The 15117-nt window shown below is 42.1% G+C and overlaps 1 protein-coding gene across 2 annotated transcripts in view; it reads right to left on the bottom strand.

Moving 5' to 3' along the window:
* Nucleotides 1–968: 968 nt before the first annotated feature.
* The window catches only part of GPR176 (G protein-coupled receptor 176), a 90450-nt gene continuing 76301 nt past the window's right edge, over nt 969–15117 (bottom strand). Inside the window, exons 3-5 of one of the 2 annotated variants that reach the window (XM_007460189.1) lie at nt 6790–6830; nt 6238–6429; nt 1154–2276 (exon numbers count right to left, since the gene is read on the bottom strand). In XM_007460189.1, the coding sequence (XP_007460251.1) occupies nt 1154–2276; nt 6238–6429; nt 6790–6830 (1356 nt within the window). Of the gene's footprint in view, nt 2277–6237; nt 6491–6789; nt 6831–15117 lie in introns of both variants that reach the window. The other variant, XM_007460188.1, reaches the window with a different exon arrangement.

Below are 15117 nucleotides of genomic sequence, written 5' to 3'. Positions count from 1 at the left end.
AAAATGAGACTGGCGACGCATGGGGTCTGCAGTCCTCCTTGGAAGGGAACCAACTTTTCCCACTCTTTTGGGCAGACTCACTTTTCCTAATCAAGTATTTTTAGCTTGACGTTTCCAAAGGACCCCGTTTACCCTAACTTTGCCCTTTTAAATGACCTTTAATTCCAGAAGTTGGCACAAACCTTTTTCAATACACTTTACCCCTGCTGATTGCTGCATAAAATCTTTCACATGAGACCATGTGGGAAGAGAAAACTCTACAGAGTGTGGATATTTCTCAGTCTTTCTTCTCCACTTCTAAGCTTCTCTCTCATTTGTTGAAAAAAACACAACTTAAGGGGGAAAGACATGATAAAAGCTTGCAGTGTTTTCCAACCAACACTGCGAACTTCTCTTTCTGAGGCCTTAGTGATGCCAGGAGATGGTGAGGATAATCAAGGACAGAATATCTTCCTAATCCCTGGACACATCTATTGCCATGTCTGTCAAATGCGGGTGCAATATTCATTCATCCCTCACCTACATCCCAGCGAAGGAGATGAAGGGCATCGGGAGAAACTGTGAGTCATGTGATCAGGCCGTCCAGAAAAAAGGTATCAAGTGCCAAGGTTCTATCTTCCCTAAAGATACAGATCAATATAAACCACTTTGAATATTTGTCATTTTAAAATGGATCAAATAGGCATTTTCTTGTGGCCACACAGCTCCATAATTATCTTGGGCTTCACTTAGAGTGCCCCTGCTTCCTTTGAACTCATACACATTCTTCTCTCCATGTATTCTCTGCAGGGCCCGGAACTGAGATATCCCCGGAAAATGCACACAGAGAACCCACCCAAGACCCGTTTCCCACTACCCAGCTTTCGTCTCCACAGAGAGGAACGTGGACTTTACTGAGGATCACTGAGATAAATAAATAAATAAATATATATATATATATATATATATATATATATGTATAAATATATATATACGCTCTCAGTAAAGAGGACATTCGATTTTATATAGATTTCCCTCTCATTCAAAAGCATCTGGCCCATAGAGGAGGAATCAACCCATACTGGGTTGCGAGGAGATCAGACAAATCATAGGCCCAGTGAAGGGAGGGCAGGGATGTGGAAGGTCTGTTGCTTCCAGGGATTTACAAGACTTGCTAGGAATCCACCTTTGGGAAGATGCTCACTTTATTGTTTCTGCTCATCTTCCGCTCCACCCTGCCTACCTTGGGCATCTTTGTCTGGATCAGCTCTTCTGGGGTGTTGCCCAAGGGGGGAAGCAGCCTCTTCTTGCTATTTCGGGTCTCCGAGAGCCACTGTGGAGGCAACTCAAATGGCCCAAAGCCGAACTGCAGGGAATACCTGTCAGGGAATGTCTCAGGTTCCACAGGGACTGCTGGTGCCACCTGGGATATAGAGTCCACTGTGCCCGGGGGTGGTGCAGGGGTAGCAAACCGCGGCCCACGCTGTGCCTCCAGGCAGGTGGGAAGTAGCCCTCTGGCCTGGAGGTCAGCCGAGCCGGCATACTTGGCTTCACTCTCTTCCTCGTCATCCGTGGGCTTAAAGATCTGCTGCTGCCCAATGTGGAACATCTCCAGGAGCTGGCTGCCCGAGCGCATGCTGGGCTCCAGGCTGGCATCGGCCACCCCGCTCCCTGTGCCCACCACATTCCGGCGACTGTAGCGGCGGTGCAGTTGTACCAAGGTCCCTACCAAGCACTTGCGGATAGATTTGTTCACAGTAAGAAAGAGCACAGGGTTCGCCAGCAGAGAGACTTTGGGCAGCCAGATGGCTGTGAGCAACAAGAAGACAGAAGTGTTGGGGACGTTGAGCACAGTCTGGTAGACGACCAGTGTGGCATAGGGCACGCTGCATAAGATGAAAACCGTCACCATGGACAGCAGGGTGGCGTGCAGCTCGGCCTCCCGCTGGGAGGCATAGGGGATAGAGATGGTGTTCTGCGGGGCCCGCAGCGCTGCTATGATGACCTTCTTCTTCTGGCTGGCACTCAGGGCCCGGCGGATCAGTATCAAGAAGAGGAATACCACAGCCACAGGCACGATGACCGTGGTGATGTTGTAGACCAGAACGTATACCAGATGGCCCAATGAGTTGCTCCAGACTTCCGTGCAGGTGGACGTGGCATAGATGTCAGCCACGTTGGTCACTGCAAACACAGGGACGCTGGCCACCACGGCATGGGCCCAGATGTATATCACTAGTTCTCGGGACTTTGCATCAGATATTTTTCTCTCCAGCGGATAGAGGACTGAGTAGTACCTGCCAAACGCACAGCAAAATTCATTTCACAGAAGACACACTTTAATTAGGGGGATCTATATTACTAAAAGTAGGAGAGAGGAAAGAAAGGGTCAATTTCTTCTATTCTGCCTAAGACAGAGGAAACCACTGGGGAAATTAGGAAGCTAGACCTTAAGTTTTGAGGATTTTGCTGTACAATTCACAGTTAGCTTTATAATTATTGCCACCAGGACTAAATCCAAAAGAGTGCCCTCAATATAAAGGATATCTCCCTCTGCTGGAAAGACACCTCTTTTTCAATTTAAGGGTAAAGGGTAATTTGTAAAAAAAATTTTTACCTGGGCTAGAGGAGCTTGAGGGCAATTTTCAAAGCCACTAAGAGAAAGAAAATGTGTCTGCACACAAATCCAAAGGAGACTCGTGCCACAGTGGATATGCATGGATATCACTAGCATTTACAGCCACCTGGGGCAGAAGAAGCCAGTGTGAGGGAGGGTCTCTGACAAAATCCTTCCACAAGATCAATTTGACTGAAAAAAATCATGCCTGCTCAATCGTCATTGTTCCCATGATAATCGCTCAGTACCCCTAAGAGCAATTAATAGACTTAAAAGGCCTGCATGATTAGATTTTTGTTATAATCAGGGAAGACTTTTTTCCTTCAAGCTTGACTTGATTATTCTATAACCACCTAATCAGAATTCCAAAAGCACCTTGTTTCAATATCACCTATGACTGGGGGAAACCGAGTAATTTGTTAGACTCTAGAACCACATCTGTCATGAAAGGGCAGCCAGCAGCCCTCAGAGATATGGCGAGTTTCTTCACCTTAGCTCGGCCCACGTCTGTGCAGTCAGCTAATGCTGGAGTCGACCTTCCAACCCTATTAACATGCATTCCCTCATGGGGCCAGCTGAGCAGGCGTGCCTTCTGTCACAAGGATTTCTGAGCACCACCTATGTGCTAGGTATTGTGCCAGGCATTGGACTGCAAAGATGGAAGGACGCACAGGAATGTTTCTTAACTAAATGGGGAAAGGGGGCATGTAAACAAACAATTATAACCAAGCAGATGATGGCTCTACCGGAGGGACACACAAAGGAGATGGGGAAAGGGAGCACCTGGGAAAATGTCAAGAGCAAGCGGCCCTGTGGTGGAGTCTGGCAGGGGACAAGCTGGGGGAGAGACGATGCAAACACAACACAACCACGGATGACCAGAGATGGATGGAGTGCAGTAAAATGTGTTCTAGGTCACTTTCTGGGAAGGGAAAAAAAAAGAGAAAGAAATGTATAAGTTATGCACGCTCTCAATTGTTTTTCTCTGAACACGGAGAAGCTTTTCTAACCACCGCTCAGTAAATCCAGTGTGGTGGCCCCACGCCCACGCATGAATACATGCCCACTGTCTCTGATTCCCATTTGCTAAGTGACAGGTAACAAACCCAGGCTTCCCGTCATTTTTGATTCCATTCTAGGTTGGGAAACAGACCGCAGCACAAGCACACAGGCTCACTATACATCATTTTGTTAGTGTGTGCGTCTCTAGAGGATGATGCAGGAAGTGTAGGTGGCCTCCCAATTCACTTGCTGGCTTGGTGCCACGAAACACATATCTGGGAAGAAGTGAGAGAAAGAACTGTTTTCCCTTTGTCTTCGTGCACAACAAACCTATACTTTCCAGTAATCTGCATCTCTGAATAATGAAATAGGAATTTACCAAACTTGCTTCTCTACTAAAAGAACTTGCTTATCTTTTGAAAAAATTAGGAATTTTGGATTAATAGATATATACTACAATATGTAAAATAGATAAACAACAAGGACCTACTGTGTAGCACAGGGAACTATATTCAATAACTTGTAATAATCTATAATGGAAAAGAATCTAAAAAAGAATACACACACACACACACACACACACACACACACACACACACACACATATATATATATAACTGAATCACTTTGCTGTATACCTAAAACATTGTAAATCAATTATACTTCAATTAAAAAAAATAAAAGGCACACTGAAAAAAAAATGATGGCAAAAATACAGTAGATTTTCTGCTGGAACGAAAATAAGGATTTCTTATTATTTGCCTATTTTCTTGCCTAAAACCAAAGGCTCAAAATAACCCACAGGGATTATTGCATTGCTTCCAGGTAGAATAGCAACCTGTCCAGAATAATGTGTTCCCACTCTTGTTGAATCCTATTCTTAAAAAACCTTCAGGATTCATAGCAGCATTATTTATAATAGTCAAAAAGTAGAAACAACCCAAATGTCCATCAACTAGTAAATGGATAAACAAAATGTGGCATATGCATACAATAGGAATATTATTCGGCAATAAAAAGGAATGAAGTAAGTTAAGAGAGTAGATCATGAGTTCTCATTACAAGGAAAATAAACATTTCTTGGTATCTATATGAGATGATGGATGTCAACTAAATTTATAGTGAATCATTTCACAATATGTGTAAGAGAAGTCATTATGCCATATACCTTAAACTTGTACAGTGCTGTATGTCAACTATAACTCAATAAAGCTGGAAAGAGAAAAAAAGAAGTACCGATACCTGCTATAACATGGATGAACCTTGAAAACATTATGCTGAGTAAAAGAAGCCAGGCACAAAAGAACACATATTGTATGATTCCACTTATATGAAATGTCCCCCCATACAGAGACAGAAAGTAGATTAGTGGTGGCCTAGGTCTGGGGGTGGGAATGGGGAATAACTGTAAATGAACATAAGGTTTCTTTTTAGGGTGATGGAAATATTCTAAAATTCAATTGTGGTCATGGCTGCACAACTGTACATATACTAAAATTCATTGACTTGTATATTTTAAATGAATTTTATGATATGTAAATTATATCTCAATAAAACTATTAAAAAAAAAAACCTTCAGGAAAGAAAAGCCCACCATGTGGACTGCAGACATAAGACCCCACCAAGCAGGTAGTAAGGGGCCGCCAGAAAGACACACCTGCCGTGAACACAGAATGGATCAACACAAAAAGCATTAGAAGGGGCTTCCCTGGTGGCACAGTGGTTGAGAGTCCGCCTGCCAATGCAGGGGACATGGGTTCGTGCTCCGATCCCACATGCCACGGAGTGGCTGGGCCCGTGAGCCATGGCCGCTGAGCCTGTGCGTCCGGAGCCTGTGCTCCACAACGGGAGAGGCCACAACAGTGAGAGGCCCACGTACCGCAAAAAAAAAAAAAGTTCTTGTGGACACAAAATACTTTTCAATTCTTCTTTGCTTCTTTAATTCTATTCTCTAAAATGTATTATTATCTCAATTATATTCATGAAGTGCTAGCAACAAAGAGAAAAGACAGGCACCTGTTAATTACTGAGAACGTCACACTTCACTTTGATAAATTTGATCAAATTATGTATGACAGCAGTAGCTAGGATGTAAGATTTATTTCCAAATGAACATCCTTTTAAAAAGGATGAGAAGAGAAAACAAACACCATCACAATATAAAACCTTGGAAGTAAATCCTCCAAAGGAATTCTGGTGCTATCTGGCCAGGTCCAACAGGACTATCTAATCATTTGTTAAATAGCCACTGAACTGTTCTCTTGTTCTTCCAGAAATGTTTTCATCCTGCATCAAAAGGCCCTAATTGCAGAGTTAGCAATCTGATGAGCAATCTACTGCAAATTGCAATGCAAGTACCACTAATTCCAACCAAGCTGAAACTATATCATGATCCAGCTCTGCCCCAGCATCGTCATGATGTAACCTCCCCAATGCCACATCTTTTCTCAATTGTCCCATTTTCTGGAGCTCCTGTCTTCTGTGAGGCATCTGTTTCAGCAATTGACTCTCTTTCTGTTGACAACAAGCAGACTAAAAAGCAGTATTTGTAACACTGACTATTCACTATTTGCTTCGTGATGTTAATTTTTCAATACACTTAAAAAAAAAAAGTTGCACCCCTGGCTACCTGATCTTACCTGTCCAAGGCAATGGCAGGGAAGCTGAGGATAGTCACAGAGCAGAAGACTTTGTGCAAAAACTTAACAACCTTGCAGAAGAGCATGGTGTAGATCCACCAGCAACAGTGAGGACTGGTGCTAAGGATGATGTCGAAGGGCACGCAGACCAGGCTGGCACAAATCCCCGAGCAGGCCAGGTTTTTAATGAACCTGTTGGTGACAGATTTGAACACGGTTGTGCGGCAAGTCGACCATAACACCATGAAGTTTCCTGGCCAGATAGGCAAAAATAAAAACAACAAAAAAAATGTTTAAATAAAAAGAAATAAGACAAAAAAGAAAGAGAAAATACAGGTTAAAAAAAAGATTGAAAAACCATATTTGAGAGTTCATTTCAAAGAACTTAAAGGCATATGATATTGTCAATTTATGTGAAATTATTAAATCACTTTCATAAGTATCAAAAAGTCTAGAAGAATTTTTTAGTGGTGAGTTTTGTTATTTTAGGCATAATAGTATTATGATGATGATTCTGTCTCACCTGCGTATAAACAGTCAGCTAGGGATTACTTAACCTCAGCCAGTCTACTCTGACCAAGTTTGCAAATGACCTCACCTTACCAAACTCTGTAAGAGAAACAGGATGAAAGCCACACATGTGGCTTAAAACTTCCTAGTAGTGATATTTTTAAAAAGTAAAAAGAAGCAGGTGAAATTTTAATAGTGTATATTGTTGAACCCAATCTATGCCAAACATTATCATTTCAACGTCATAATTACTTTAAAAAGTATTAAAGTAATATATTCATTCTTATTTTTGTGCTACATCTTTGAAATGTGGTGTGCATTTTTTTGTTTGTTATTTATTTATTTTTGGCTACGTTGGGTCTTCATTGCTGCGCTTGGGCTTTCTCCAGTTGCAGCGAGTGGGGGCTACTCTTCGTTGTGGTGCACGGGCTTCTCATTGCAGTGGCTTCTCTTGTTGCGGACCACAGGCTCTAGAGCGCAGACTCAGTAGTTCTGGAGCACGGGCTCAGTTGCTCCATGGCATGTGGGATCTTCCCAGACCAGGGATCGAACCCGTGTGCCCTGCATTGGCAGGCAGATTCTCAACCACTGCACCACCAGGGAAGCCCCTGGTGTGCGTTTTTTAAATTGAAATATAATTAATATATAACATTGTATTCTTTTTAGGTGTGCATGGTGTATGTTTTATTTTACACTTACAACACATTTTCAGTTCACACTCGTCACATTTCAAGGGCTCCATAGCCACATGAAGCTGGCGGCCACTGGACAGGCCTGCACTGTTCTAGACCTTTAGTGTCAATAACACACTTGCCTGTCCGTCTCTGAGCATCTTCCTCCTGTGGCTTCCACAGGCCTACAGCCTCCTGGTGTTCCTCCCACCTCTCCCAGGCCCTGGCTGCCCCAAGTCTTCTTCACCAGGCCCTTCCCCATCCTCTCTCTCCAGCTTCTCCCTAGGTTAAATCACCCATTCAGGTGGTTCTCCACTGAAATGCTGGTGACTCTCATATTCATGGCCCAGACTAGGCCTCTCCTCACAACTCCGGACTCCTGTCCCACTAGACATCTGATTCTCCACCCCTTCTCGGTCTGTTCTGCCCACCCATTGTCCTCCAGAGCCTACACAATCCAGGGCCAACCTGCCTAATCTCACACCACGCTGCCCCTGGCTTGCTGGGCACTGGCTACGCTGCCCTTTTTTTCTGTTCTTGAAACACGAGGCTGATCCGGTCTCCATGCCTGTGCACAAATTTTTTATACAGCCTAGCATGGTCCTCGTGTGTCTGATTCCTTTTAATCCAGGTCTTAGTATAATTGCTGCCTCCTCAGAGAGGCCTCCGCTAACCATATTTTTATTTTAAATACTCACTGCTCCTCCCTCCAGCATACTCTCTTATAATATCCTGTTGTGGCCTTCTCAGCTCTTATCATAATTATTAATTTGTTTACTCATTTTCCCTTCATTTCATGAGGATAAAAAAACATGTCAATCTTGTTCACTATTATAACTCCACTGCCTAGTTCAGTATCTGGCACAGAACAGGCATTCAGTAACTATTTAGATGAATGAATTTGAAAGAGGACAAACAGTAATCAAAAGTCCCTGCAGCAAGATAACCTGTTTTGTAGTAGGAATGTCATGAGAGGCTATTCTGAGCCAGTAGTTCCCAAACCTCACTATGCATCAGAAGTACTATACCAGACATCCTGAATCATAGTTATAGGTATAGAACTGAGAACCTGCATTTGTAACAAGCACTTCAGATAGAGTTGGCCCCCAGACTGAAGTTTCAGAAATGCCACATCTAGACAGAGACTGTAGCCTTTCATCCCCAGAGTCTCACAGGGCCCAAGTCGTCAGGTATGCGGGGCAGCCTACGTTACCAGGGGAGATTTTACCTGGTGAAAGATCCAGGTCCACATGGCCAGTCATTCATGACCCAAGGACACTGCTCTCTCCTGGGCACAGGCACAGAGAATGCCCTCTAATGACTGAGGCAACAGCTCAGCCTCATGTGGAAGGACAGCATGGTGCCAGGGGAGGGGAGCACAGGGCTCAGGGCTGCAGCCGAAGTCACCACCAGGAGCTGCCTCGCTGCCTCAGATGCTGACATAACTTACTGTCAAAAGTCTTTTTTCAGACACAGTAGTCTACAGCTACTACTTATCTGCCAGAAAAAAGATGGGCACTGCATTTAGGTAAGTAGGCCAGCTGCTTCCAGGAAATTCTCTACCAAACTTTCCTTACATAAATATGCTGACTCAGTGAGATGAAATTCACAGTGTGAATATATACACACATTTGTTCAATAGAAAAGCTGTTTATACTAATGTTACCACCTCAGACCCCCTCAAGCTTTCCTGTCACCAAGGTTACAGACAGCAATAATCATATATTTGAAGCTCCATCTATATGGGGATTTTTTTTTTTTCCTGGCCTTTCCCACTGAAATGCAGATTAGGATCTGGCTGAAGCATCTTTCTTCACTTAAGTTTTACAGATAGGACTTAAAAGCTGGTAACCATCTAATAATGAAATTGCCCACTTAAAGAAATCTGCCATAGGGCTTCCCTGGTGGTGCAGTGGTTAAGAATCTGCCTGCCAATGCAAGGGACACGGGTTCAAGCCCCGGCCTGGGAAGATCACACATGCCATGGAGCAGCTAAGCCTGTGTACCACAACTACTGAGCCTGCACTCTAGAGCCCACAAGCCACAACTACTGAGCCCACATGCCACAACTACTGAAGCCTGAGCGCCTAGAGCCCGTGCTCCGCAACAAGAGAAGCCACGACAATGAGAAGCCCGCACACCACAACAAAGAGTAGCCCACACTCACCACAACTAGAGAAAGCCCGCGCACAGCAACGAAGACCCAACACAGCCATAAATAAATAAATAAATAAATAAATAAATAAAAAGAAATCTGCCATGAGGAGAGTGTCATAGTATATTCAGTTGTTAATATCAGGGCTGTCTCCAGTCCTCTAAGGGACTTCCTATAAAGACCATCCTTCTGCTTTATAAAACAAGACCCACAGGATTTTCTATTTCTCTATCACTGTTAATCTTTGTCACTTGGTAGGTTACACTGAATAAAACATTTTGTATAACAAACAGGAAAATTCATTGCAAAGGAGAAGACAGGCTGTGTGCCAAGGTCTCTCATGCATACAGTAGATTTCTTTGAAACTCATCTCCATCATTACCCTCATACTCTAACTCTCTTATCTTTCTCTCTCCCTCCCAATTATGTCAGGCACACTTTTTTATTGTTTTTTTCTTAAATCATACATTTTATTAGTATGTCCACGCTTGCGAATGAGGAAACTTGTTTTCAATGAGTTATTATTGAAAAACCCGAGATGGCTATAATCACATTGTATCTCCACTTACTTATAAAACTCTATGAGGCATCTGAAGCCTAATCCCTTTTCCTAAGAACCTGAAGCTAAAGAAGCCTCTATGTTCTTTCCCTTCTTTAAACCACCTCTCTCTGTCTTCACTTAAAAACTGACTCATTTGGCTCTAAGAACCCAAATTAGAAAAAAGTATCAGGAGAGAAGCACCCACACTCAAGATCTGATTGGCCACACATTAAAAAAAAAAGTGTGTGTGTGTACACATGAGTACACACATACACGTGCAAGCACACAAATATACACACAACAAAAAAATAATTACATACTTGATCATTTAATCTCATGAGCACTTTAGATTCTTCTTAGCTTTACAAGGTACATCAAGGATAACTCAGCATATATTTTAAATAACACAGTATTCAACCTTGAGATACTTTTTAGTTTAGACATCATGGTCTAAATCACCCAACCCCCTTGAGAAATGATTCAAGTTCTGTACCCATTCTTCCTCCCTACATATTCCCATTATATTTTCTAATGCTGGATTCCATGACAACATTCAGTGCCAGGGCTGTGGGCACAGCAACACAATTAGTGCACCCTCACAGCACACACAACCGAAAGGGGAATAAGAGGTAGAGCATAATGGTGCTGGTAATACAAACCTACTCTTCCTGGGACTGCTATTACTCTATCATTACTCCTCATCTAAAATACAAATCAAGATTTCTCTTTACACAGTATAATTTGATATCAGACAATGCATAAAAGGACAAAAAAGAAAGTAAAAATTACCCACCCAGTGATAACTAACTGTAAACTTTAAGCATTTATCCTTCCAAACTTCTTTTTATATATACGGACTTTTTGATTATGCCAGTGGGACCAACTACTCACACTGCTTTTTTAGATCTTTTTCCGTAACAACCACCTTTCTATACAATAAATAAAAATAGATCTATATCATCATTTTAACAGCTTCATAAAAGCAATAGTGCTTTTCTGGTTATACCCTAATGTGTTTTGTCTATTGCACATTGATGATTTTTTTTTTTTTTTTTTTTTTTTTTGCGGTACGCGGGCCTCTCACTGTTGCGGCCTTTCCCATTGCAGAGCACAGGCTCCGGACGCGCAGGCTCAGCGGCCATGGCTCACGGGCTCAGCTGCTCCGCGGCATGTGGGACCTTCCCGGACCGGGGCACGAACCTGTGTCCCCTGCATCGGCAGGCGGACTCTCAACCACTGTGCCACCAGGGAAGCCCACATTGATGATTTTTTTAAAGCTGTTTTCAATACATCTCTATTATACAGTGTTGAGATCAACATCCTTATATATTTATATATTTATATATATATATATATTTATATATCCTTATATATTTAAGTTTGGAGGAAGTGAACTGATTATTTACTGAAGATAAATTTCTAGAAGCAGAATTCCTGGGTCAAAGAGCTTACACATTTTTTATATATACTGCAAAATGACCCTCCACAAAAGTCATATGAGAGAGGTGGTTTCCCCATATGCTAAAAGTTCTGCTGTCTCACTAAAATATTTGGAATTTTGCATACTTCCTCAATCCTACGATTCATATTTTCCTTATTTCCAGAAAATTTTCATCCATTGCCTCTGAATCTTGCCCTATCCTTTCTCCTTATTATCTTCTTCTGAAATTCTTATTAGATTTATGTTAGACCTCATTCTAGTCTCTTAACCTCTCATTCATACTTTCCATTTTCCATCAATTTATTGTCTTCTGCAAACTGAATGCTATTTCTCGTGTCTTCCTTCCATTTTATCAAATCTCAATTCATCTGGAAATAATCAAACCATCTTTCTTTCTTTTAGCTTCTTGGGTATTAAACTTTTTGAAATTTGTATTTGGGTCTACTTCAGACTGCTTACTCTTTATTCCTAGTGTCTAGTTATTTTACTATGGCTCTTTTCCTTCTTTAATCTGTAATCACATTTTTTTTTGGGCTGTGTTGGCTCCTTGTTGCTGCGCGTGGCTTTCTCTAGTTGGTGGTGAGAGGGGGCTACTCTTCATTGCGGTGCGCGGGCTTCTCACTGCGGTGGCTTCTCTTGTTGCGGAGCACGGGCTCTAGGGTGCCCAGGCTTCAGTAGCTGTGGCTCACGGGCTCTAGAGCGCAGGCTCAGTAGTTGTGGCGCACGGGTTTAGCTGCTCCATGGCATGTGGGATCTTCCTGGACCAGGGCTAGAACTGGTGTTCCCTGCATTGGCAGGCGGATTCTTAACCACTGTGCAACCAGGGAAGCCCCTGTAATCATGTTTTTTAAATGCTTATACTTTCTTTTAGATTATTCTATTGTTTCTAGTTCTAGATGTGTTAATTTTGCCATTTATTGGTTCTCCTGGCCCTCTTTTTATGGTTTTACTCACATGGTTTTTAATGTTCAGTTATGATCTCATAGTATATGGGGGTTGTTTTTCTGTGGCAGGCTACAGACCCTGGTTGTGGAAATGTTTCAAGTGGCTAGCCAAGCACATATTAGTACTTTGTTGCACTTTCATGTGCAAATCAAAGACAATGCAGTTGAAAGACCATTCTGAGAAAGGTTTAGTGTGTGGGGAAATTTTTACCCTAGGGAGACGCAGGATATTTTAATGACTAAGAGCACAGACCCTGAAGCCTTACTCCCAGATTCAAGTCCCAGCTCCACCACTTACTAGCTGTGTGATCATGGGTGAATTAACTTCTCTGTGCCTCAGTTTCACCATCTGTAAAGTGGACATAATAACAATGCCTATGTCCCAGGGGCATTGTGAGGATTTAATGAGCCCATACAAGTAATATAAGCACAGCACTTAGAACAGCTTCTTGTGCCTAATACATGCTATGTAAGTAGATATGTCACTGTTATTATTAGTTACAAAAGTTTCCAAGGAGAGGTCTGACAGAGGGAGAAACAGTGAGACCCCATGTCCCGTGGGGTCATGATGGGTGCCTGGGACTATCGTGTTTGAGTAGTTGTGACAACTTCAGAGCTCTGTCCTCAGGCCTGTGGCACACACACAACTTGTCTCTCTCCCTCTCACTGTTGTCTGGATTCAGTGACTTCACTAAAGCCTTGTCTCCCTGGCAGGGGAGGCAGGGGCCGTTGCAAGATCTGCTCCCTCCTAGAATGTCCAGCCTCCATTTGAATTGCACATGACAGGTCTCAGACCAAGGACATCTCTTCTCCAGATGGAGTCCTGCTCCTAGAATCCATCAAGCCTATCATAAGACATTCCAAACACCTTACAGAAATCTTGCAGCAGCACACAAATATGATACATCTTAATAAAGCCCCAGAGTGAATTAAAAACCCAAAGGGTCAAAAAAAATCAAAAAAGGAATCAATGATCTTGACATGGTTTCATTAAGAAAAATGAAAAATCTCAAAGTGATGATGACTTCCTAATGTTTTCAATTCAATAATCTAAACAGCTTGAAACCATCAAGAGATTATTTGTATCATTATGGGAAAAGTTTAAAAAATGCTATCTGGCCAACGATAATGATACAAGTAATAAAACAATGATTATAACTATACTTTATTATTTGTTTAAAAAACTTTTTAAAACATTAATAATTACCCACCATCTTCCCAATAGGTAGCCACTAAGCACTCTTGTGCATTTAGACACACAGGTTGAGCAATTAAGAATTTTAATCAGAATTTAAATTTTGAAAAAGTCTATTCAAAATTATTTGAAAAAAAAAACTTCAATTGGCCCTTGATCAAAGCATGGGTTGATCTGCATATAACTTATAGTCAGCCCTCCACAGTTCCTCCACATCCATGGATTCAACCAACCATGGAATGTGTAGTACTACAGTAAATATTTACTATTGAAAAATATCTGCATATAAGTGGACCCACGCAGTTCAAACCCATGTTGTTCAAGGGTCAGTTGTATTCAGTTTCCTACCACCTTTCTAGAAAGTAAAGGTGTCCCTGAGTATCTGAGGGCATTTCTCCATTTTACTTAGGTATGGTTCAGAGGTAGTTTCATTATGACACTGATTTTCGCAGAGTTAGCTTTAAAAGAATGAAATAAATGTCACAAAATTTGATATATGCAACATATACTACTCATATGTAAATTAGCATATGGGGAGTGTATGTGAATCACTGTTTCTGACATTTATTTCATGATGCTCTATAAAATCTTTCAACTCTGCTTATTTTTCTTTTTTATTTCCTTCAAATGAACAAATCTTTTTCAATTATAAAGAAAAGTTCACATTAAAAGTACTGCCAGGGCTTCTCTGGTGGCACAGTGGTTAAGAATCCGCCTGCCAATGCAGGGGACATGGATTTGAGCCCTGGTCCGGGAAGATCCCACATGCTGTGGAGCAGCTAAGCCTGTGCACCACAACTACTGAGCTCTAGAGCCCACAAGCCACAACTACTGAGCCCGCATGCCACAACTACTGAAGCCCACAAGCTGCATCTACTGAAGCCTGCGTGCCTAGAGCCTGTGCTCTGCAACAAGAGAAGCCACCACAATGAGAAGCCCACGCACCACAACGAAGAGTAGCCCCCACTCGCCACAACTAGAGAAAGCCCGCGCACAGCAACGAAGACCCAGTGCAGCCAAAAATAAATAAATAAAATAAATAAATTTATTAAAAAAAAAAGAATGCCAGAGGGGGAAAAATGCGAGATTGACTAATTAAACCCATTTTGAAGAAGAGCAGAGGTACAACAGTAACTTGATTAATTTTACCAAAGCATTCAGTAGTTCCCTACTGCCACTAGGAAAAAAACAAATGCAAACTTCTCAACATCATATAATACCCTTTAAGATACGATCTCTGGCTGCTCGCAAGCTTACTACCCAAAGTTACAGCATCATGATAGAATGAAATAACCCTAGAAATCTAAAGGGCAAATCCACATTTTTCTCTGAACCCTTAAACCTGCTGCCTAAGCAAAACCCTCAAAGGAAACTCCCTTTCATTAGCAAGAGTGAGAGAGAGAGAGAGCAAGCAAGGGAAAGA

The sequence above is a fragment of the Lipotes vexillifer genome, unplaced genomic scaffold (assembly GCF_000442215.2).
Source record: "Lipotes vexillifer unplaced genomic scaffold, Lipotes_vexillifer_v1.1 scaffold408, whole genome shotgun sequence".
NCBI lineage: Eukaryota > Metazoa > Chordata > Mammalia > Artiodactyla > Lipotidae > Lipotes > Lipotes vexillifer.
Note: the sequence above shows the minus strand (reverse complement) of the source record. Positions and strands in the feature narration are given on the sequence as shown.